Source organism: Rhinopithecus roxellana, chromosome 19 (assembly GCF_007565055.1).
Source record: "Rhinopithecus roxellana isolate Shanxi Qingling chromosome 19, ASM756505v1, whole genome shotgun sequence".
NCBI classification, from domain to species: domain Eukaryota; kingdom Metazoa; phylum Chordata; class Mammalia; order Primates; family Cercopithecidae; genus Rhinopithecus; species Rhinopithecus roxellana.
The window spans coordinates 56,458,162-56,481,504 of NC_044567.1; the positions used below are offsets into that span (position 1 = coordinate 56,458,162).

Sequence of the window (23,343 nt, forward strand, 5' to 3'; positions counted from 1 at the left end):
AGCACTTTGGGAGGCCGAGGCGGGCGGATCACCTGAGGTCAGGAGTTCGAGACCAGGCTGACCAACATGGTGAAACAAAAACAACAAAGAGCTGAGGGGAAACAGAAGCTAATTCCAAAGACACGTATTCGGCCCTCTGTGCATAATACAAAAACCAGCGGGCTGTACTGGAAGAAGTCCTCCATTGGGAGAAGGAGGTTAAGGTTCCGCTGTGAGGCGGGAAGGGAAACGAGAACATTCGACAGGTCTGAAGACCCACATCACCTCAGCCTCCTGTCCCCGGGATAAGCTTTATCGTAGCGAAGCCCGGACTCTTCCCAGGTGCTGGGAGCGTGGGATGGGGACTCCTCAAGCGGTGGTTTCTCTCGTTGCTCCTGGGCACTGGCCTCAGATGCTGCCTTGCGGGGCTGCTTCCCGGGAGCGCGCTTCCGTTCCACCACCTCTCCGGAAGGAAACACCACTTTCACTGGGCTCCGCCGCAGCGCCCGGACCCAGCGCCTCGAGTCAAGGTCCCAAGGCTGCACCACCTGCAGCAACGGCCGCACGACAAACCTCGCGGTTCCCACCAGCGCCGCCATCTTCCCTGAGACCCGGGCTGCGTCACGAAAGCGCGCCGTCGGCGGCCAGTGACGTCACGGTCCGGGTCGCCCGTCGTGGCCTGGGCTGTACAGTGCGCGTGACGGCTGCGTGCGCGGGAGTCATGGCTGCTCGCAGGGCTCTGCACTTCGTATTCAAAGTGGGAAACCGCTTCCAGACGGCGCGTTTCTATCGGGACGTCCTGGGGATGAAGGTGCAGGCCGGGTTCGACTGGGGCTGGCGCGCGAGGCGGGAACGGGCGCCCGAGCCGGCCCTGGCGGAGAGGGGGGAAGATGGGTGTGTCGTCAACCTCAGCCCGAGGGTGCCCGACCTTAGGCCCTGCGCGGAGTTCAGCTTCAGGAGCGGCGAGTTGCCTGTGGGGATCATAGGCCTTGGAGAGGGGACTAATCGTGTTAGGTGTGCCCAGCACGTCCTTTCGTTTAAGTCACTCGTAGATGTTTATTGAGCTCCGCCCTTGTGGAGCTTACTGTCTACTGGAAAAGACGGTAAATAAACAAAATGTTATATAATGCTTTCCAGTTAATATTTGTCTTTTCCGGTTTGGAGCCTTTGATGTAGGTAAAACCAGCATATTCAGAGTTCTGCTTCTGTCAGGGCTGGTCGGAATGGCTCCACTCGGGTACTCAGTCTCTGAATATGTGCTCCAACTCTCAACCCATCTGCTTTTCAGCAGCACCCAGAAGCAGTCTCTCTCCGGTCCGGAGAAGCTGTTACTGCAGGACTCGGTTGGGGAACTGGGTTTGGGGGACCTCCTTCGATAAGCCGGGGAGTTGGGAGCACACCAGTAAGGAAGACTTGAAAGGTGCAAGAGCCCGGTTTAGTGTAGAGAAGGTGCGGTAGACGGGAGTCTGAATTCGTCAGATCATTTTTAAAATATCTGCTATTTTGCCGGGCGCAGTGGCTCGCGCCTGTAATCCCAGCACTTTGGGAGGCTGAGGCGGGTGGATCACGAGGTCAGGGGATTGAGACCATCCTGGTTAACACAGTGAAACCACGTCTCTACTAAAAATACAAAACATTAGCCAGGCGCGGTGGTGGGTGCCTGTAGTCCCAGCTACTCGGGAGGCTGAGGCAGGAGAATGGCGTGAACCCGGGAAACGGAGCTTGCAGTGAGCCGAGATCGCGCCACTGCACTCCAGCCTGGGCGACAGAGCGAGACTCCGTCTCAAAAAAAAAAAAAAAAAAAAAAAAAAAATTGCTATTTTTAGGGTACTACATTGAGTTTTGGCAACAAAGGAACAAAGGTTCAAATGACCCTGATGGATATCCTCCATTAGAGCTCATGGCCTGGGTTGGGGTGGGAGATGGAACTGAGTTTTGAGTTTGTACGTAGGTGATGGTAATGGAAGTCAGAATTTGATAGTGAAAAACCACAAAACTTTCGATAGCAGAAACCACAGAGCTGTCCCTTGTTAGTATTTCTTCTTTGATCAAAAGGTTGCTATAAAGACTAAACATGTGCCGGGCGCGGTGCCTCACACCTGTAATCCCAGCACTTTGGGAGGCCCAGGCGCGGATCGCTGGAGGTCAGGAGTTGGACACCAGCCTGGCCAACATGGTGAAACCTCGTCTCTACTAAAAATACAAAAATTCCCCGGGCGTGGTGGCGCACACCTGTAATCCCAGCTACTCAGGAGGCTGAGGCAGGAGAATTGCTTGTACCTGGGAGGCAGAGGTTGCAGTGAGCTGAGATCGCGCCATTGTATTCCAGCCTGGGCGACAAAAGCAAAACTCTGTCTCAAAAAAAAAGATTAAACACCTTATTATATGTATAGTATTTAACATATAGATGAGAGTACATTATATAAGTATTAGCAACTATTATGAAAATACAAAAGGAGAGGTTTTTGCAACCTGGGTGATGAGGAAATAATTCATGTAGACCTTGTATTTCAGTTGACTTTTTTTTGTTTTTTTTTTGAGACAGAGTCTCGCTCTGCCGCCCAGGCTGGAGTGTAGTGGCGCGATCTCCGCCTCCCAAGTTCACGCCATTCTCCTGCCTCAGCCTCCCCAGTAGGTGGGACCACAGGCGGCCACCACCACTCCTGGCTCATTTTTTTTTTTTTTTTTTTTTTGTATTTTTAGTAGAGACAGGGTTTCACCTTGTTAGCCAGGATTCGAGTTGACTTCTAAAGTTGGGATATCCACAGATAGAGGAGGAGCTACATAGTAACACTGAAGAGCCAGTGCAGTGATGGCATATGTTTGTGAAGCCACTGGTTTTATGTGCCTTTAGTTGAGGTTGCTTAGTTGAAGTTGAGGAGATGGGGTATCAGGACGGACAGGTCGGCATTGCTTCTAATAGTATCTTGAATGCTATGCTAAAGAATTTGGATTTTGAGACGGAGTCTCGCTCTGCCGCCCAGGCTGCAGTGCGGTGGCTGGATCTCAGCTCACTGCAAGCTCTGCCTCCCGGGTTTATGCCATTCTCCTGCCTCAGCCTCCCGAGTAGCTGGGACTACAGGCGCCCACCACCGCGCCTGGCTAGTTTTTTTGTATTTTTTTTTTTTTTAGTAGAGACGGGGTTTCACCATGTTAGCCAGGATGGTCTCAATCTCCTGACCTCGTGATCCGCCCGTCTCGGCCTCCCAAAGTGCTGGGATTACAGGCGCGAGCCACCGCGCCTGGCAAGAATTTGGATTTTATGCTGCAGTAAGAAGGGAACTCACTTACGTTCTTAAACAGGGCAGTGATGGGATCAGAGCTGTGTGCTTTAGGCATGTACTTTTATGGTGGTATTAAGGAAGGATATCAATAAGGATGATTTTTAATACTCTTAGCAGAGCATTGGGAACTTGAACTGGCAGGAGCTGTGGGAATCAAAAAGGAAGACTAAAGCTAACACATGGAGAGCCTGCTGTGTACGGCGTCCTGTGAAATGCTTTAATAACTTCCATTCCCATCAAATGTTAGGAGACTGAGACTCAGATTCTAACTTGCTCAGAGTTACACAACTACTAAATGACGGAATTCCAACTCAGACTTTTTGCTTTTTTTTTTTTTTTTGAGATTGAGTTTTGCTCTTGTCACCCAGGCTGGAGTGTAATGGTGCAATCTCAGCTCACTGCAACCTCTGCCTCCCGTGTTCAAACAATTCTTCTACTTGAGCCTCCTGAGTAGCTGGGATTACAAGCACCCACGACCACGCCTGGCTAATTTTGTATTTTTAGTAGAGATGGGGTTTCACTGTGTTGGCCAGGCTGGTCTTGAACTCCCGACCTCAGGTGATCCACCCACCTCAGCCTCCCAAAGTGCTGGGATGACAGGCATGAGCCACAGTGCCTGTCCTTTTTTTTAAATTCATTTTGAAATGGAGTTTTGCTCATGACCCAGGCTGGAGTGCAGTGGCGTGATCTCTGCTCGCTGCAACCTCCATCTCATGGGTCCAAGTGATTCTCCTGCCTCAGTCTCCTGAATAGCTGGGATCAGAGGCACGTGCCACCTCGCCTGGCTCATTTTTGTATTTTCAGTTGAGATGGGGTTTCACCATGTTTGCCAGGTTGATCTTGAGCTCCTGACCTCAGGCGATCCACCTGCCTTGATCTCCCAAAGTGCTGGTATTACAGACGTGAGCCACCGTGCCCGGTCCAAATCAGACTTCTTTAATGCTGAAGGCTTCACTTTTTCCCACTGCATAGCACTGCTTACCAATCTCAATAGATTTCACAGCTGATGGGGTAGCGCGACCCTTGGTGTCAAACTGTTCTTGCTTCTACTACTTCTATCCTGGCGGAAGTATAAAGCTCATTTGCTTTTGTTCTTTTACAAGTAAAGCTGACAAATGATAGTATCTGTGTTTTGACATTTTAGTTTGTGTTAAAGATGCTGTGAATAGTACTAGTAACACTTCACAATTTATTCTACATCTCACACCAGGTTCTGCGGCATGAGGAATTTGAAGAAGGCTGCAAAGCCGCCTGTAATGGGTATGGCACCTTGTTTCTTAAAATCTCCTTTAGGCTCTGACTACACCCGGATAACAGAGATAAGACAGTTTCTCAAAGTGAGTATAAAGCAGTGGAATTAATTCAGGAGGCAGTAAATTGTGGAGGCAACTTTAGGAACATGGGGAACACATACTCTTTTCTCTGCACGCTCATACAACACTAGTGGCACGCGAAGCAATTCTCCAGCTCTCTAATACCAGCCGGCTGTCCTGTTATTTAATCCGATTCTGACTCTACCTGGAGTTAATGTCAGATCCCACAAGTTAAGGGCTCAGTCCCAGAAGATTTCCGCCATGTCAAGTGCCGGTCACAGTCTGGACCTCCAGGATTTCTGATGACCAGCTACACGTCAGGGCTTTCCGCTCCTGCTTCCTCAGGTTTGATAATCTACCACAGTGGCTCATGGAATGAAGGGAAACGCTGGAAACACTTACTTGCATTTACTGGTTTATTATAAAGGGTACGAGTTAGAAACGGCTGCACAGACGAGACACATAGGGCAGGGCATGGGGAGTGGCAGTAGAACTTCCATGCTGTTCCGGGGCAGGCTCCAATCCAGCACCTGCGTGCGTTCAACATCCCAGAAGCTCATCAGGTCTCGTTGTTCAAGCCTAATAGAGCACAGTCTCCACCCCTTTCCTTCCCAGAGGTTGGTGGGTGGGACTGAAAGTTCCAGTCCTCTAATCATTTGTCTTTCTGGTGACCAGCCCCATCCTGAATCTATATAGAGGCCCCACTCTAAGTCTCCTCATTAGCATAAACTCAGGTGTGACTGAAAGGGGCTCATTGTGAATAACAACAGACGTTCCCATCAGGAAATTCCAGAGGAACTGGGGACAGTGACCAGATATGTTTCATGTTATGCCACAAATGCAAATAAATAATAACAAAAGATGTTCCCATCAGGAAATTCCAGAGGAACCTGGGACAGTGACCAGATATGTTTCATACTGTGCCACAAATGCAAATAAATACATGCTCTGCATGAAACAGCGGCTTCCAGTATCTTTGTTTGTCCAGTATCCAGAGAGAGTCTCACTCTGTCACCCAGCTGAGAGTACAGGGTCATTATCCTGGCTCACTGCAACCTCTGTCTCCCGGGTTCAAGCAGTTCTCCTCCCTCAGCCTCCCTAGTACGTGGGACTGCAGGCATGTGCCACCATGCCTGGCTAATTTTTGTATTTTTAGTAGAGACGGGGTTTCACCATGTTGGCCAGGCTGGTCTTGAACTCCTGACCTCAGGTGATCCTCCCACCTCGGCCTCCGAAAGTGCTGGGATTACAGGCCTGAGCCACCGTGCCCGGCCATCTCTTAAGCTTAGTACCATGACAAGTTGGAACAGTCCAAGTCCATGCTTGTTGATTGGTAGTCAAGGGAATAACAGGTCAGATGGAGAACTGTCTTTAGGATTCTGTTCCTTGCTTTACAGAAAAGGTGAACAAATCTTTCCTTCACGTAGATGCTGAATAGATAGTCTTAGGAGCTTGTGGTAGGGTCCCATGAGCACTGCCCACAGCTGCTTTCTGCACCATCTGAAGTCATCTCATCCTTAAGAGAACTTTTAGGACCAGACAGGACTGCTCATTTCTCTGTGCCCAGTAGTTCTCTGGGGGTGGCCTGAGGCCGATTTGTCTGTGGTCACTGAGTTCATTTACTTTTATTTTCTAGGCCTTATGATGGGAAATGGAGTAAAACAATGGTGGGATTTGGGCCTGAGGATGATCATTTTGTTGCAGAACTGACTTACAATTACGGCATCGGAGACTACAAGCTTGGCAATGACTTTATGGTAAATACTGTTTTTTTCTAGTGGATTTTTGGCTGGGGGTAGGTGGCTGGTTGTAAATTTGAGTAGGGTGTTGAGGGTGTGTGTGAGTGAAGAGATAACATTTGAGCAGAGGCTCAAAAGAGGTCAAGGAGTTAGCCATGTGGGTATCTGGGGGACGAGCATTCCAGGCAGAGAATAGCCTGTGCAAGAGCCCTCAGGTAACATCTGGACTGTTCAAGGAGGTGTAAGGTAGCCAGTGTGGCTGGAATAGAGAACGAGAGGGGAACGTGGTAAGAGATGGGGTCAGCAGTGCCATGGGGTAAGACTATAGGGGGCCTCCTAGACCATAAGTCATCCGAGAGAAATGAGCCATTGGAGGACTTTGAGCAAAGGGAAAACAAGGCTGGCTGCTGTCTGGGGGTGGAGTGTAGGATGCGTTTTGGAAAGTTTACTTTGGCTGCGGAGTGGATAATTATAATAATTATTATTATATAATTATAATATTTTTATAATTATAAATAATTATTATAATGTATAATTATTATTATTATTATACATTATAATAATCCAAGCTAGAAACAAGGCTGGTCTTATCAGAAAGCATAGGTGTACATTTCTGGACACTTGGATTAAATGTAAGGAAACCTTGATAGTTTGCTTATTTTTGTTTTGTTTGTTCGTTTGTTTGTTTGTTAAAAAAGCAAGAACAGTTCACCTTAAATAGGTAGCTAGCTGGCAGACCTAGGTAGCATCAAGATTTCTCTGGCTAGATCTTTAGAATTAGAAGAGGTTATCTTTGGTATTAAATGAATCAGACTTCACTGGCATTTCAATTTCTGTTCTATTATTCATGAAGATCTGAATGTTTGTGAGATAAAACATGGAAAACCTGTTTTTAAATCATTAGAAGAAAATGTGGGATGCCAGTTAATCTTAGGTGATTTTACCTAAAGGCAGTAGGCAGTAGGGGTTGGGCTCATTGTCTTGTTCTATAAAATATCGGTTGTGACCATGTACTTGGACGCACTGTGGTTTGTTTTAGGGAATCACGCTCGCTTCTAGCCAGGCTGTCAGCAACGCCAGGAAGCTGGAGTGGCCCCTGACGGAAGTCGCAGAAGGTGTTTTTGAAACCGAGGCCCCAGGAGGATATAAGTTCTATTTGCAGAATTGCAGTCTGCCTCAGTCAGGTAATTATACCAGAACCAGTACAAGCCTCTGTCTAAAGGCATCTTTGAGGAAAGGAGAGTGAGGCCGCCTGTCTTTCTTCTGTCGAGTCTTTCTGTGTTCCCGTGACGTGTCTTCCCCAGCCAGTGCTTTTACCTGTTATCGGAGAAATTATATTCTCATATCAGAACTTTAATACATAGCAATAGGGGATCTAGACTGGTTCTGTTCTACTGGTAATTTATTGATTTGTGAGTCTTTCATCTGTAAATAACAGAAAACCCAGCTACGTTGAACAGTTACGGAATGTTTTAGCTCACAGAGCAGGCGTTCTATAGGTGGGGAAGATTTCAAGGTTAGATGATTCGCCAGCTCGCCACATTTTTCTCTTTCTACGTTGTGTTGTTCTCTGCAGGTGCCTCTCCTAGAGCTAGTCCCCTCAAGGTTGCAGGAGGGCTGCCAGGAGCAGGCAGGGCCACATGCTCCCATATGCCCATCTGGTAGGAGAGACGATGCTGACTTCTGTTTGCTTTTTTTTTTTTGAGACTCTGTCGCTCTGGCGGGAGTGCAGTGGCATGATCTCTGTTCACTGCAACCTCTGCCCTCTGGGTTCAAGCAATTCTCCTTCCTCAGCCTCCCAAGTAGCTGGGATTACAGGCGCCTGCCACTATGCCCAGCTTTTTTTTTTTTTTCTTTTGTATTTTTATTACTTTTTAAGAATTATTTATTTTTTGAGACAGAATCCTGCTCTGTCGCCCAGCGCCCAGGCGAGGGTACAGTGGCACAATCTCGGCTCACTGCAACCTCTACCTCCCAGGTTCAAGCGATTCTCCTGCCTCAGCCTTTCCAGTAGCTGAGATTACAGGCAAACGCCACCACGCCCAGCTAATTTTTGTATTTTTAGTAGAGACAAGGTTTCACCATGTTGACCAGGCTGGTCTTGAACTTCTGACCTCACTTGATCTGTCTGCCTTGGCTTCCCAAAGTGTTGGGGTGACAGGCGTGAGCCACCATGCCTGGCCCTTTTTGCTTTCTTTTTTTTTTTTTTTTTTTGAGATGGAGTCTTGCTCTGTCGCCCGGGCTGGAGTGCAGTGGCGCAATCTCGGCTCACTACAACCTCCGCCTCCCAGGTTCAAATGATTGTCCTACCTCAGCCTCCCGAGTAGCTGGGACTACAGGTGCTCGCCACCATGCCCGGCTAATTTTTTGTATTTTTAGAAGAGACGGGGTTTCACCGTGTTGGCCAGGATGCTCTCAATCTCCTGACCTCGTGATCCACCCGCCTCGGCCTCCCAAAGTGCTGGGATTACAGGCGTGAGCCACCGTGCCTGGCTTGCTTTCTTTTTAAGAGCAGAAGAAAAACCTTCCTAGAATCTTCCAGCAAACTTCCTGGTCAGATCTGATATACTGTGCCTGCTCCGAAACCAATCACTGGCAAGAGAAATAGGATCATCCCCAAACCATTTAGCCTCTGGAGCTGAGGTCCCAAACTTTAGGGTCGGTACTCAGTGAGGGATGGCGTGGAAGTGAGGAGCCCCCTCGCTGACTGCCACACAGAACAAGAAGGAAACTTTGCAGGGTTTGTTTTGTTGGCTGCAGAGACAGCCTCATCAGTGTTTCATTTTGTATTTAATGCCTGCAAATTCACCTACCTGCCCTGCCAAAACAAAAGCAAAAACGGGGAAAATGCTGGCGAATGGCAAAGGCACTTGTGCCCACTGTCTCACTTGGTGAACGTATGACCGCAAGTGGGCCTTAGAAAGGAGTCCTGGAAATTCTTCTTCCACTGGTCGGCCTCCTGTCCTCAGTGCCCCCGTGCTGAGTCTGCGTAGGATGTTGAATGCTCCTTGTTTATCATCTGGTGCTCAGCAAAAGAAAGATCAGTCCGTTCCAGTGTGGGAGGCTAGACTTGGCTGTGTGGGACTCGTGGAGAGATGGTGTTTCTCTACTTCACTGGTGATTTAAAGGGTGTTTATGGTGTTTTTTTGTTGGTAGGTGATTGATTCTTCGCTAATTTTAAAAGTTAACTTTTGGCTGGGCGCGGTGGCTCAAGCCTGTAATCCCAGCACTTTGGGAAGCCGAGACGGGCAGATCACGAGGTCAGGAGATCGAGACCATCCTGGCTAACACGGTGAAACCCCGTCTCTACTAAAAATACAAAAAACTAGCCGGGCGAGGTGGCGGGCGCCTGTAGTCCCAGCTACTCGGGAGGCTGAGGCAGGAGAATGGCGTGAACCCGGGAGGCGGAGCTTGCGGTGAGTTGAGATCCGGCCACTGCACTCCAGCCTGGGCCACAGAGCGAGACTCCGTCTCAAAAAAAAAAAAAAAAAAAAAAAAAGAAAGTCACTTTAATTGTGAAAAGTTTCCAACAACAGTAGGTGTTTCAATATGGCTTTTATTCTTTTTACAAAATAATCAAGTTTTTTCCTTCGACAAGCAGATAAGCCGAACAAAACGCACACACTCATATATCCAGAGAGAACCACTGCTGACGTTTTAGAGGATATCTTTCCAATCTTTTGTCAAAAATACATATATATAATTAAGTGTATACATTTCTTCATATCCTTTTATAGGAATTCCATTGTATTATCACATTGTAGGAAGATAAACAATTCTCTGTTGTTGGATATTTATGTCATTCCTAGTGTTTTGTCGTTCTAAGCAACACTGATGAATGTCTTTGTGGTAAAAGCCCGTCATACATCCACAGTCACCTTTTGAGTGGCTGAAAATTGACTTGTTCTTTCAAAAGCAATGAACATTTTTTAAAGCTTTCGGTACAGTCTCTCAAATTATTGCCCAGAAATGTACTAATTTACACTTTAGTAGTAGTGTTAGATTGTGATTTTCCCCTCTACACTAATAGAGTTAACACTGCCAACCTTTCACATTATTCGCACATTAGGTAACAAAAGATTTTATGTGAATTCTAATTTCTTTGTTTTTAGGGGGGGTCAGGTTGAATATTTTTTCATATGTTAATTGACCATTCTAATTCCTTCTTCTGTGGATTATTGCTTTGTGCCTTTTGCCTGTTTTTCTAGCATGTTCATTCTTTTCCTGTTAATATTTACAGGTGATTTACATATTAAGGACTTTTTGTCCAATATATTGCAGTTTTTCCCCCTACTGTGTTGTATCCTCTGGTTTTGCTTGTAATTCCTTTTTTTGTTTGTTGTCTAGTTTTCCATTTTGTGTAATTTGCGTAGCAGAATTTTTTTCTTCATAGTTTTTCTATCTTTGGTGTCAGGTTTAAAGAAAAATCTTCCTTGGGAGGCCGAGACGGGCGGATCATGAGGTCAGGAGATCGAGACCATCCTGGCTAACACGGTGAAACCCCGTCTCTACTAAAAAAAATACAAAAAACTAGCCGGGCGAGGTGGTGGCGCCTGTAGTCCCAGCTACTCGGGAGGCTGAGGCAGGAGAATGGCGGGAACCCGGGAGGCGGAGCTTGCAGTGAGCTGAGATCCGGCCACTGCACTCCAGCCTGGGTGACAGAGCAAGACTCCGTCTCAAAAAAAAAAAAAAAAAAAAAAAAAAAGAAAAATCTTCCTCTACTCAAAATTGTATAAATAATCATCTGGGGCCGGGCGCGGTGGCTCAAGCCTGTAATCCCAGCACTTTGGGAGGCCGAGACGGGCGGATCACGAGGTCAGGAGATCGAGACCATCCTGGCTAACACGGTGAAACCCCGTCTCTACTAAAAAATACAAAAAACCAGCCGGGCGACGAGGCGGGCGCCTGTAGTCCCAGCTACTCGGGAGGCTGAGACAGGAGAATGGCGTCAACCCGGGAGGCGGAGCTTGCAGTGAGCTGAGATCCGGCCACTGCACTCCAGCCTGGGTGACAGAGCAAGACTCCGTCTCAAAAAAAAAAAAAAAAAAAAAAAAAAGAAAAATCTTCCTCTACTCAAAATTGTATAAATAATCATCTGGGGCCGGGCGCGGTGGCTCAAGCCTGTAATCCCAGCACTTTGGGAGGCCGAGACGGGCGGATCACGAGGTCAGGAGATCGAGACCATCCTGGCTAACACGGTGAAACCCCGTCTCTACTAAAAAATACAAAAAACCAGCCGGGCGACGAGGCGGGCGCCTGTAGTCCCAGCTACTCGGGAGGCTGAGACAGGAGAATGGCGTCAACCCGGGAGGCGGAGCTTGCAGTGAGCTGAGATCCGGCCACTGCACTCCAGCCTGGGCAGCAGAGCAAGACTCCGTCTCAAAAAAAAAAAAAAAAAAAAAATCATCTGTATCTAGTATTTTCATGATTTCGTTTTTTAAACTTATTTTTTTTAACCCATCAGGAATGTATTTTGTCATTTATTTCAAAGATGTTTTTCTTACCAAATGATTAGCCAGTCTTCTTAGTGCCATCCACTGAATAATTAGGCTTTTCATATTGTATTTTTTTTGGTGTGGGGGGACAGGATCTCACTCTATCGCCCAGGCTGGAGTGCAGTAGTGCAGTCTTGGCTCACTGCAGCCTCGACCTCCTGGGCTCAAGTGATCCTCCTGAGGAATACAGACATGAGCCACCAAGCCTAATTTTTTTTTTTTTGAGATGGAATTTTGCTCTTGTCTCCCAGACTAGAGTGCAGTGGTGCCATCTCAGCTCACTGCAACCTCCGCCTCCCAGGTTCGAGTGATTCTCCTGTCTCAGCCTCCCAAGTAGGTGGGATTACAGGCACCCGCCACCACACCCAGCTAATTTTTTTTTGTATTTTCAGTAGAGACAGGGTTTCGCCATGTTGGCCAGGCTGGTCTCGAACTCCTGACCCCAGGTAATCCACCTGCCTTGGCCTCCCAAAGTGCTGGGATTACAGGCGTGAGCTGAGCCACTGCGCCCAGCCAATTTTTAAAAATTTTTCGTACAAGTAAGGTCTCACTGTGTTGCCTGGGCTGGTCTTGAATTCCTAGGCTCATGCAGTCCTCCTGCCTAAGTCTTCCAAAGTGCTGGGATTACAGGCATGGGCCACTGCACCTGACTTCATACTGGCTTAAAATCCCTTTCTTAACATAAACTGAATTTGTATGTATTCATGAGCATGTTTTGGTCTTTCTGTTTTATTCCATTAAATTGATCTGTCTGTTCCTGCTTTATCCCCAACAGATCCTGTATTAAAAGTAACTCTTGCAGTGTCTGATCTTCACAAGTCCTTGAACTACTGGTGTGATCTACTGGGAATGAAAATTTATGAAAAAGATGAAGAAAAGCAAAGGGCTTTGCTGGGCTATGGCGATAACCAGGTGAGCAATCTTGGAGAAGAATAACTAACCTGTTACTTTGAATTTGGCTTATAAATGAAGCTTTTAAATGGCTTATAACCTATATGAATGAGGTTACCATGAAGGTTGTTCCCATAGTTTCTTCACAGTGATTCAGTATTTATATAGATAAACAGAAAATGAAAATAAATGATAACCTCACCACCCAGATATTACCTTGTTTATATTTGCGGATATATCTCTTCAGAAGTGGAATTGCTTAATCAAAGAGATTGAATGAATTTTTTTTTTTTTTTTTTTTGAGATGGAGTCTCGCTCTTTCGCCCAGGCTGGAGTGCAGTGGCGCGATCTCGGCTCACTGCAAGCTCCGCCTCCCGGGTTCACGCCATTCTCCTGCCTCAGCCTCCTGAGTAGCTGGGACTACAGGCGCCCGCCACCTCGCCCTGCTAATTTTTTGTATTTTTGGTAGAGACAGGGTTTCACCGTATTAGCCAGGATGTTCTCTATCTCCTGACCTCGTGATCCGCCCTCCTCAGCCTCCCAAAGTGCTGGGATGACAGGCTTGAGCCACCGCGCCCAGCGCCTTGAATGGATTTAATGCAAGATCTTTTTCGCCTTCTTTTGCTAATAACCCATCATTCGAGCACGATGAAGTCCTTGCCCTTTGACCCTGCAATTCTACTCCTAGGAATTATTTACAGATGTGCTCAGCACACAGCGGCACACAGAAGTGTGTGCAAGGTTGTCTGTTGCAGCATTGTTTGTAATCACAACATGTAAGAATTTCAGTGTCCTATAGATTAGAGAGATACTTCAGTAATTTACGATTCATTCATGGAATGGATTACGACGTAGCTAGCAAAAAGATTGAGGCAAATCTTTATGTGTTGATACGATGACATTAAGTGGAGAAAAACAAGGAACAGAATAATTTGTAAATTATGCTACCATTTGTGTAAAAAAAGACATAGATGCGTGCACGTGCAGTACTTCTAGAAGGATACACAGGAAACTGCTTGCTTTTTTTTTTTTTTTTTTTTTTTTTTTTTTTGAGACGGAGTCTCACTCTGTCGCCCAGGCTGCAGTGCAGTGCCCGGATCTCAGCTCACTGCAAGCTCCACCTCCCGGGTTTACGCCATTCTTTCACCTCAGCCTCCCGAGTAGCTGGGACTACAGGCGCCCGCCATCTCGCCCGGCTAATTTTTTGTATTTTTTTAGTAGAGACGGGGTTTCACCGTGTTAGCCAGGATGGTCTCGATCTCCTGACCTCGTGATCCGCCCGTCTCGGCCTCCCAAAGTGCTGGGATTACAGGCTTGAGCCACCGCGCCTGGCCAGGAAACTGCTTACTAGTCTCCGGGGTGAGAGTAGGCTAGAGCCTTAGTTTTTACTGTATTCCTTTTGTATGTACTGTTTGAATTTTTCTACCACGTACATGTAATGTAGAACCTGTTCCAAAAAATAACCCCCTTTCCTATTTCAGTGTAAGCTGGAGCTCCAGGGTGTCAAGGGTGCAGTGGACCACGCAGCAGCTTTTGGAAGAATTGCCTTCTCTTGCCCCCAGAAAGAGGTAATGCTTGATACCAGAGTGTTTGAACTCTGCGACTGGCTCCTTCAAGCCAGCTAAGAACCTTGCCCTTCCCTTCTGTAGGTCCTTTTGACTGTGGCTTCAGTATCAAGGTCAGCAGTTGTTTGAAGAGCAGTTGAGATAGTAAATTCAAACACACGGTGCCTGGGTTCTTTCTGGTGTCTGATACTCCTCTAGGGCCGACGAGGGCCGTGTCCTGAGTCGTGTATAACCCCTGGCTCACGTTGCCCCTTTGTTTTCCTCAAGTTGCCAGACTTAGAAGACTTGATGAAAAGGGAGAACCAGAAGATTCTGACTCCCCTGGTGAGCCTGGACACCCCAGGGAAAGCAACAGTACAGGTGGTCATTCTGGCCGACCCTGTAAGTATTCCTCAGGCAGGGGGCAGGCTGGACCAGGGGTTTCTTCAAGGATGTCTTTGGCAGGTGTCTTTTCTCTTTATTGGTGTAGGACGGACATGAAATTTGCTTTGTTGGGGATGAAGCATTTCGAGAACTTTCTAAGGTGGATCCAGAGGGAAGCAAATTGTTGGATGATGTAAGTGTCATTTCTACATTTGTGTCACCATGGGCCTGAGGGGTGGCATTAAGTGTATGTGGGAGGGGCCTACACAACAGGGTCCGGGTTCTTACTATCAGAACCACGTCCTTTCGCTGTTGGGTTGACCGGAGCCAAGGACCGATGTCTTCACTGCCACCTGTACTCAGCATTTGTGCCTTGCCACAACCTCAGGCTGCCCTGGAAGCACTGCTGCTGGATCCATCCTTATTCTGCTCTCTGCATGGAGATGCCTCCATCCCATCCCCCTCAGCTCTGCAGCTCCTTTGATCATCTCTTCTCCATTCTGCAGCGTCAGTCTCTTTTTTTCTAGTGAGTTATTCTCGCCAGCATGCAAACAGGTGCTGAAAGCTCCCATCCTTTAAAAACCTTTTACTGACCCAATATCTCCTCTCCAGATTCTTCTTCTGAAAATCTGAGTGCGCACCGTTTCCCTTTCTTACGCCCTCTCCAGATTTCTTCTTCTGAAACTCTGAATGCGCACCGTTTCTCTTTCTTACGCCCTCTCCAGATTTCTTCTTCTGAAACTCTGAGTGCGCACTGTTTCTCTTTCTCGCCTCCCGTTTTCACTTCGGTCTGTTGTGCACTGGCTCTCATTACTCAGTGAAGTGCTTTTGTTTCTTGCCAAATATAGCAACTACTTTTAGATTCTCATCAAACTCAGTAATTCAGAAGCATTCAAAGTAGTTTTTGGATCCTGGCTCCTAGCATGTACCTGGCGTGTACTAGACGTTCTGCGAATACTTTGTTGAGTGATTAAAGGAACAGATCTGTCTTTTGGTTTGGTCACATAACTATGTGACTGACCTTAAACAGTTTACTTAAATTCTTTGAACTTTAGTCTCCTTATCCAAAAATTTCAGAAAATAAGAGTGTCTATCTCATCAGCTTGTTATAGTTTATAGAGCTTGGCAAATTACATAATAGTAGATGCACAATTAACGTTAAAGCAGGAAATGTATAGAAAATACAGTCTTTATACATTTTATTCTGAAGGAAGATAGAATCTCAGTCATCCTCTCAGCTGACAAATTTGCCAGACTCTTTCTCCTCGCTCTTTATTTAATTAATTAATTAATTAAATTTTTTGAGATGGAGTCTAGCTCCGTCACCCAGGCTAGAATGCAATGGCGCAGTCTCAGCTCACTGCAACCTCCAACCCCCAGGGTCAAGCGATTCTCCTGCCTCGGCCTCCCGAGGAGCTGGAACTATAGGCACCCGCCACCATGCTGGCTAATTTTTGTATTGGTAGAGACGGGGTTTTGCCAGGTTGGCCAGGCTGGTCTCAAACTCGTAGCCTCAAGTGATCCACCCACCTCAGCCTCCTAAAGTGCTGGGATTACAGGTGTGAGCCACTGCGCCTGGCCCATTTTATTTTATTTTTTGAGATGGATTCTTGCTCTGTCACCTAGACTGGAGTGCAGTGCTGCAATCTTGGCTCACTGCAACCTCCACCTCCTGGGCTCAAGCGATTCTCCTGTCTCAGCCTCCCGAATAGCTGGGATTACAGGCACATGCCACCATACCTGGCTAATTTTTGTATTTTTAGTGGAGACGGGGCTTCAACGTGTTGGCCAGGATGGTCTCGAACTCCTAACCTCAGGTGATCCGCCTGCCTTGTCCTCCCAAAGTGCTGGGATTACAGGCGTGAGCCACCGCACCTGGGCCCATTTTATTTTTTTAAGGCGGGGTCTCTGTCAGCCAGGCTATAGTGCAGTGGCACGATCTCAGCTCACTGCAGCCTACGCCTCCTACACTCAAGTGATCCTCCCACCTCAGCCTCCCGAGTAGCTGGAACCATAGGCGTGTGCCACCACGCCTGGCTAATTTTTGTATTTTTTGTAGAGATGGGGTTTCACCATGTTGCCCAGGCTAGTTTCGAACTTCTTGGGCTCAATCGATTGATCCATCTTGGCCTCCCAAAGTGCTGGGATTATAGATGTGAGCCAGCACACCCAGCCTGTGCTCACTCTTCCACAGCACTGATGAACTCCTGCTCCCTGGCGATCCTGACATTTTCTTTTTCTTTTTCTTTTTTTTTGAGACGGAGTCTTGCTGTGTCGCCCAGGGTGGAGTGCAGTGACGCGATCTCAGCTCACTGCAACCTCTGCCTCCCAGATTCAAGCAATTCTCCTGCCTCAGCCTCCTGAGTAACTGGTAGCTGGGATTACAGGCACGCACCACCACGCCTGGCTAATTTTTGTATTTTTAGTAGAGATGGGGTTTCACAATGTTGGTCAGGCTGGTCTTGAACTCCTGACCTCAGATGATCCGCCCGCCCCTGCCTCCCAAAGGGCTGGGATTACAGGCGTGAGCCACTGCGCCCAGCCATCCTGCCATTTTCATCTCCCTGACAGTTTCTCCTCAGACACGGGCACCTCTTTCTGTGTCTCATCCCAAAGTGTTTTTTACCCATAGCCCTGCTTTGCCGTTCTTCCCATTCTGCATTCTTCCTCTACTCTGGTGAGGGCTTGCCTGCGACTCTGCTTACCCCTGCTCTGAACTTCCATCATCCTTGCTCCAGCTTCCTCACTTCTAGTTTTTAACTCCTTCCTGAGCTCAGACAAGTGGTTGTTGTCGATGAGGCATAATTTAGGTAGAATTTAAATGTGTTTTGACAGTTGTGTTTACTCATACAACCATTACTCAAAATACACACCATTTTCCCAGCAAGTTCCCTCATGCCCACTTCCAATGAGTTGGCTCCCTCATCTCCCAGATCAGCCGCTATTCTGACTTCTGTCACTGTAGGTGAGCTCATTCTTGGACGTCATACAAATGGGATCATTCAGTACTCTCTTGTGCCTGGCTTCTTTTGCTCAATGTGGTTTTGAGATTCTGCCACCGTGTAACTGCATATCACAGCTTGATGGGTTTTTTTTTTTTTTTTTTTTTTATTGCTGACAGATACTCAATTTTATGAATATAACAATTTGCTAATTCATTCTTCCAGTGGTGGACATTTGGTTTATTTCTAGATTTTTAATCTAAGGAAGACTGCCATGAACATTCTTGTGTAAATCTTGTTGTAGATAGATAAATGTTTCATTTCTCTTGAGGAAATATCTGGGAGTAGAATTGCTTTTACCTCATAAGAAAGTGTCAGTCATTGAAAGTAATAGGACCATCGTTTGTCTATGATAGGTCCAGTTGTTCTTCATTCTCACCAACACTTATTTTGCTTTTTGTGGTTTTTTTTTTTACCTGTTCTAGCACATGTGAAATGGTTTAATTGGTGCAATCAAGTGATCCTTCCGCCTCAGCCACCCACGTAGCTAGGGCTACAGGTGCACCACTATGCCCAGCTAATGTTTTTTATGTTTGTAGAGACAGAGTCTTACTGTGTTGCCCAGGCTGGACTCCAGTGATCCTTCCAGCTCAGCCCCACAAAGGTTTAATTTTTATTTCCCTGATGACTGCAGGGATATTTCAGTGATGTTGAGCAGCTTTTCATGTGCTTATTAGCCATTTACTTCTTTTTGTGAATTTTATGTTCAAGTCTTTTGTCCATTTTTTAATAACTTTTAATATTTCACGATGAAAAGTTCCAAATATGCGGAACCGAAGAGAGTACAACAGATCCTTATGTGACTCTTACCTCGATGAAGAAGAGTCATTCCTCTGAAAAATTCCAAATATGCACAACCGAAGAGAGTATGACCGACCCTTATGTGACTCTTACCTCCACTCTGTACCATAGTTTCTCATCGTTCCTTCATCACTTGCAAATGCAAGTATTTTTCCCAGCCATTAATTGAGTTTTTGAAGACCAGGAATTTTTTATTTTGGTGAAGTCCAGCTTATGAACTTTTTCTCTTATGTGTAGTACTTTTTCTGTCCAGACCAACGTTATATCCCGAGAACCTCTTCACTTAGGAAACCCACCATGTATCAAACTCAGCGTGTCTATGACCTATCTTACCTCAAATCCATTCCTCTTCCAGTAATATTAAATAAAGGCTACTTGGGATTGTAGATTCTGGAAACCTCAGTCTATGTTCCTGGGTTGCCGTCTTCAAGGTTGGCCCAGATAAACTCTCTATTTATACTAAAAATATGTAAATAAATAAAAATAAAAAGAAATAAATGCTACTATGTCAATACATTCTTAAGTGCCTTATTTTTATTTATTTTTTTTTTTTGAGACAGAGTCTCGCTCTGTTGCCCAGGCTAGAGTGCAGTGGCATGATCTCAGCTCACTGCAGCCTCCGCCTCCCAGGTTCAAGTGATTCTCCTGCCTCAGGAGAGTAGCTGGGATTCCCGAGTAGCTGGGATTACAGGCGTGCACCACCATGTCCAGCTAGTTTTTGTATTTTTAGTAGAGAGAGCGTTTCACCATGTTGACCAGGCTGGTCTCGAACTCTTGACCTCAGGTGATCTGCCCGCCTTGGCCTCCCAAAGTGCTGGGATTACACCCAGCCTTAAGTGCTTTATATACATTCTCTGATTCGTACCATAACCTGTAGGTTGATAGCATCAGCCTTTGCAAATGAGGAAGCCGAGACTAAGGATGATTAAGTCATTGGCCCTCACCCTTGAATACCATACACTAAGTGGCAGGTAAGGGCTTGGATGGCGATGAAGTCCTTTCCCCTCACCCCTGAGGACCACACACTGAGTAGGAGCAGGCAGGGCCTGGACGGAGCGCCTTTCAGGCTTTACCGTCAGTCCTTTTTCTTCCTCTGTGCCCTGCTCCCTCCCTGGACAGGACAGCGTATCTGTGATCCTGGTTGTTCCCACTGGAATCCTCAGAGCCGGTTTTGGTGTTATTTTGTTGTGTTTTGTTTTTTAATATTTAATAGACGTTTTAGATTTACAGACAGTCACTTTTGAACATTATTTCTCCTCATCCTTAAATTATTTTAGCTGTTAGTCACCAAGAGCTGTGAGTTCTACCTCTGAAATTTCTTCTGCCTTTCAGCTTTCCCTTTGAAAAGCCTCATTGTCACCTTACGGTCTGTCCCAAAGCAAACATCCAGTCATTTTTAAAACTGTTTAATCTGATAGCTCTCTCTTGCCTCTGAGATAAATTTCAAACTCTCTGACAGAGCATGTGACATATTTGGACATTCTCTACCCTCTGACCTTCTGTCCTGCCTCCCTCCCTAAGTCCCCTAACCCATCCCCATTCCAGTCCCACTGAACTGTTACATTAGCTAAGATTCATCTTCTTGCATCCAACCCAACGGGTTTTTTCCCCCTCCTCTTTTAATTGTCCTTCAACACTTAAAAGCTTTCTTAGGTTTGGCCAGGTGTGGTGACTCACGCCTGCAGTCCCAGCACTTTGGGGGACCAAGGTGGGTGGCTCACCTGAGGTCAGGGGTCCCAGACCAGCCTGACCAACATGGTAAAATCCTGTCTCTACTAAATACAAAAAATTAGCCGGGCATGGTGGCGTATGCCTGTAATCCCAGCTACTTGGGAGGCTGAGGCAGGAGAATCGCTTGAACCCAGAAGGCGGAGGTTGCAGTGAGCCAAGATTGCACCATTGCACTCCAGCCTGGGTGATAAGACCGAAACTCCGTCTCAAAAAAAAAAAAAAAAGCTTTCTTAGGTTCTCCAAATCATTTAGTTGTTCTTTCCTCCTACTTTTTATGGCTCCTAAAAGACAGAAACGTGCATAATTGTGAGCTGTGGTTTTTTAAAGCGTATCTTTGATTTTTAAATACTTACTTTCATCAAGATAATAAATCAGATAGTACTAAGATATTTTAGAAATGAAACGGTCCATCTCTGAGTTACACTTCCTAAGACAGCCACTTTCACCTTCACTGTTGCTAAATAATAAATATATTTGTTTCTTCATTTTCAATTGCCCACTCATCTTGTGACTTCCTGCTGAGGTAGATATTATAGCAAATGCTTCAAGACACACATATGCGTACACACACTCTGTCATGCAAAATACTTGTTTCCATATCTGAGTTCTCAGCTGTTCTGTACACTCCTCAAAGCTTCCAGCTGTCTCTGCTGACACCCCTGAACCCAGCATGGTACCTAGCTCTTTTTGACTAAGTAAATGAATGTTTGTTCTTGCTAAACAACTAAAGGGATGCTTGTGGAACCAAAACATTATTGTTAAGGCTTTCTACTTATTTATGTATTTTTATTTGTATCTTTATGTATATATATGGGACAGGGTCTCACTCTGTTACCCAGGCTGAGCTCGAATTCCTGAACTCAAGTGATCCTCTGGCCTCATCCTCCAAGTGGCTATGACTATAGGTGTGACCACTGGGCACGGCTCAAGGCTTCCTTTTTAATTAAGATGCCCAAACTAAACAGAACCAACATCAGAAGAGTAGGCTGGGAGGAGACTTATGAAAAAGGAATCACTCCAGGCTTCATTACTAAAACATCACATAGAGTTTCATATTCGACCTCATTATCAGACTGAGTTTCGTGATACTAAAGATTCTTGAGTGTCTGCCCAGATGCTGTGAGTGGAGTGGCAGGACTTTCTCTTTTACCTACTGCCTGGCATGCGGGTCCCTGGTCTAGTTGGTCTGCCAGCCACACTTCCTGGCTACAGGCTTTGTTTGCCCTTGACTTTGCAGAGTGAGGGTCCATAGTGGCTCATTACTCACCAGTATCTCTTGCCTCATTGAACGTAATACTCTGTACTGGATTAATACTCTTTAAATGTTAACAAAAAATTTTATTTCTCTTTTTTTTTTGAGCGGGGAGTTGGATCTTTTTTTTTTAATATTAATTTTTTTATTGTGGTCAGTACAGTGAGGTATAAAGTGGGCTGTATCTTTTGTTTTTCAGACTTAAAGTAAATGTTTATTCTCTTTCTATTTTACAGGCAATGGCAGCAGATAAAAGTGACGAGTGGTTTGCTAAACACAATAAACCCAAAGCTTCAGGTTAATGGAAGACGTGATGCAGAGCAAGCTTCTGTGATTCCTGCCCAGCACCTGTGAGGCGTGACGTGTCAGTTCCTGATAAATGTTCTTCTGATTTGTTTCCCCTACAGGCAAGGAGGCTTGGGTAGTGCAGATCTGTGTATTTCAATCTTTGAAAGCTCTGATATATTTTAGAAATGAAATCCAACCATGAGTGCAGGTAGAGAACGCCTGCTATAATCTACAGTGTTGCTGGGACTGCACATTCTGTATATAACTGTGTTCAATTAGTGACAGATGATTGTCCAGACTAGGACAGCGGCATGAAACATGACTTTGGTTGGGATTGCAGATGGTTAGGGTTAATTTTGAATCATGCAGATTTTATGACAGCAGCTGTTCAAGTCAGTCCAAATTAATGGCTTGTCATGGTGCCATTCCCACCACCTGATAATGATAGGCTGTTCTGCTATCTTCTGGCAGGTTTTGACATTTTAAATTTTTTAAAGAAATTTTATTCCTTGGACCAAAAGGTTTGGTTAACCATCCCCATCTTACTTGCTTTTACATTTTGAGCATCCAGAGGAAACAGAAAGGAATGAGTGTGTGACGTTGCTGCACACCTGGCTCTGTGCAAGTTTCTTTCTGTATATATATTTTGTTTTGTTTTATTTTTTTCTGTGTATATTTTTAATCCTGACAGAACATCATGTGAGATTTCTTTAAAATGGATTAAACACTTTCTTCAGCCTGAAGAAAAGGTTTTAAAAATGTTTTCTTGTAGTTTTGTTTGGTTCTATATAACAGGTTTTAATCACTCGAAATGGCATTATATTGTGTATTCATTGAATAATTAATTTTTTTTCTAAAGTAAGCTTCCAAAATCAAGCTGTTACACCAGTCTCTAAGTCTCATCATTTCAAGTGGTGGCCAGGTTTGGATTTTTAAAAATAAACTTAGGAGATTGGAAGGAATTGACTCAGAAGATCCTGGTTCCAAAAGAACATACGTAGAATTACTTGTAAATCATAACCTCTGCTGTCCTCCCTTACTGGCAGGGCGCGGGGCATGGAAATTTTGTTTGCATTTCAGGTTATCTTCTTATAGGTGTGATACTATTATTATATCTTCACTGAGAGAAAGAAATTATCATCCAGCTCTACAGCTTTTCATTCAGCTTAAATTCTGTATCCTGGGGAAGCAATCTTGAGTTTCAAAGCAAACCAAGTTATATATGGCCCTCCTCTAGGTAATTGGTTCTTTTTTTTTTTTTGAGACAGAGTTTCATTCTTGTTGCCCAGGCTGCAGTGCAATGGCGCGATCTTGGCTCACTGCAACCTCCACCTCCCGAGTTCAAGCGATTCTTCTGCCTCAGCCTCCCAAGTAGCTGGGACTACAGGCATGCGCCACCACGTTTGGTTAATTTTGTATTTTTAGTAGAGATGGGGTTTCTCCACGTTGGTTAGGCTGGTCTCGAACTCCCGACCTCAGGTGATCCACCCACCTCAGCCTCCCAAAGTGCTGGGATTACAGGCGTGAGCCACCGTGCCCAGCTTTTTTTTAATACATGTGGAAATTATTATATGAACTTTGAATAACCAGATAAACTTCTGCTTCTCTTTAGAATGTATGTTAATTTTCCTATTTCCTAT

General features: G+C 45.7%; 1 protein-coding gene across 1 annotated transcript; it reads left to right on the plus strand.

The window, feature by feature from the left end:
• Positions 1 to 275: 275 nt before the first annotated feature.
• GLOD4 (glyoxalase domain containing 4) lies at positions 276 to 22,570 on the plus strand. The gene is made up of 9 exons (XM_030923317.1): positions 276 to 790; positions 4,474 to 4,523; positions 6,213 to 6,333; positions 7,355 to 7,499; positions 12,586 to 12,722; positions 14,183 to 14,269; positions 14,534 to 14,647; positions 14,736 to 14,822; positions 21,652 to 22,570. Exons 1-9 carry the CDS (start codon positions 338 to 340, stop codon positions 21,715 to 21,717), a joined length of 1,260 nt encoding a protein of 419 aa, XP_030779177.1. The 5' UTR covers positions 276 to 337; the 3' UTR covers positions 21,718 to 22,570.
• Positions 22,571 to 23,343: the final 773 nt, after the last annotated feature.

What these genes read in the sequence shown, in the direction of transcription:
- GLOD4 (XM_030923317.1), top strand. Translation starts at nt 338, where the DNA reads ATGGGGACTCCTCAAGCGGTGGTTTCTCTCGTTGCTCCTGGGCACTGG. An exon ending in TGCAAAGCCGCCTGTAATGG is followed by an intron (nt 4,524 to 6,212) that starts GTATGGCACCTT and finishes TTTATTTTCTAG; the next exon opens with GCCTTATGATGGGAAATGGA. An exon ending in TGGTCATTCTGGCCGACCCT is followed by an intron (nt 14,648 to 14,735) that starts GTAAGTATTCCT and finishes TTATTGGTGTAG; the next exon opens with GACGGACATGAAATTTGCTT.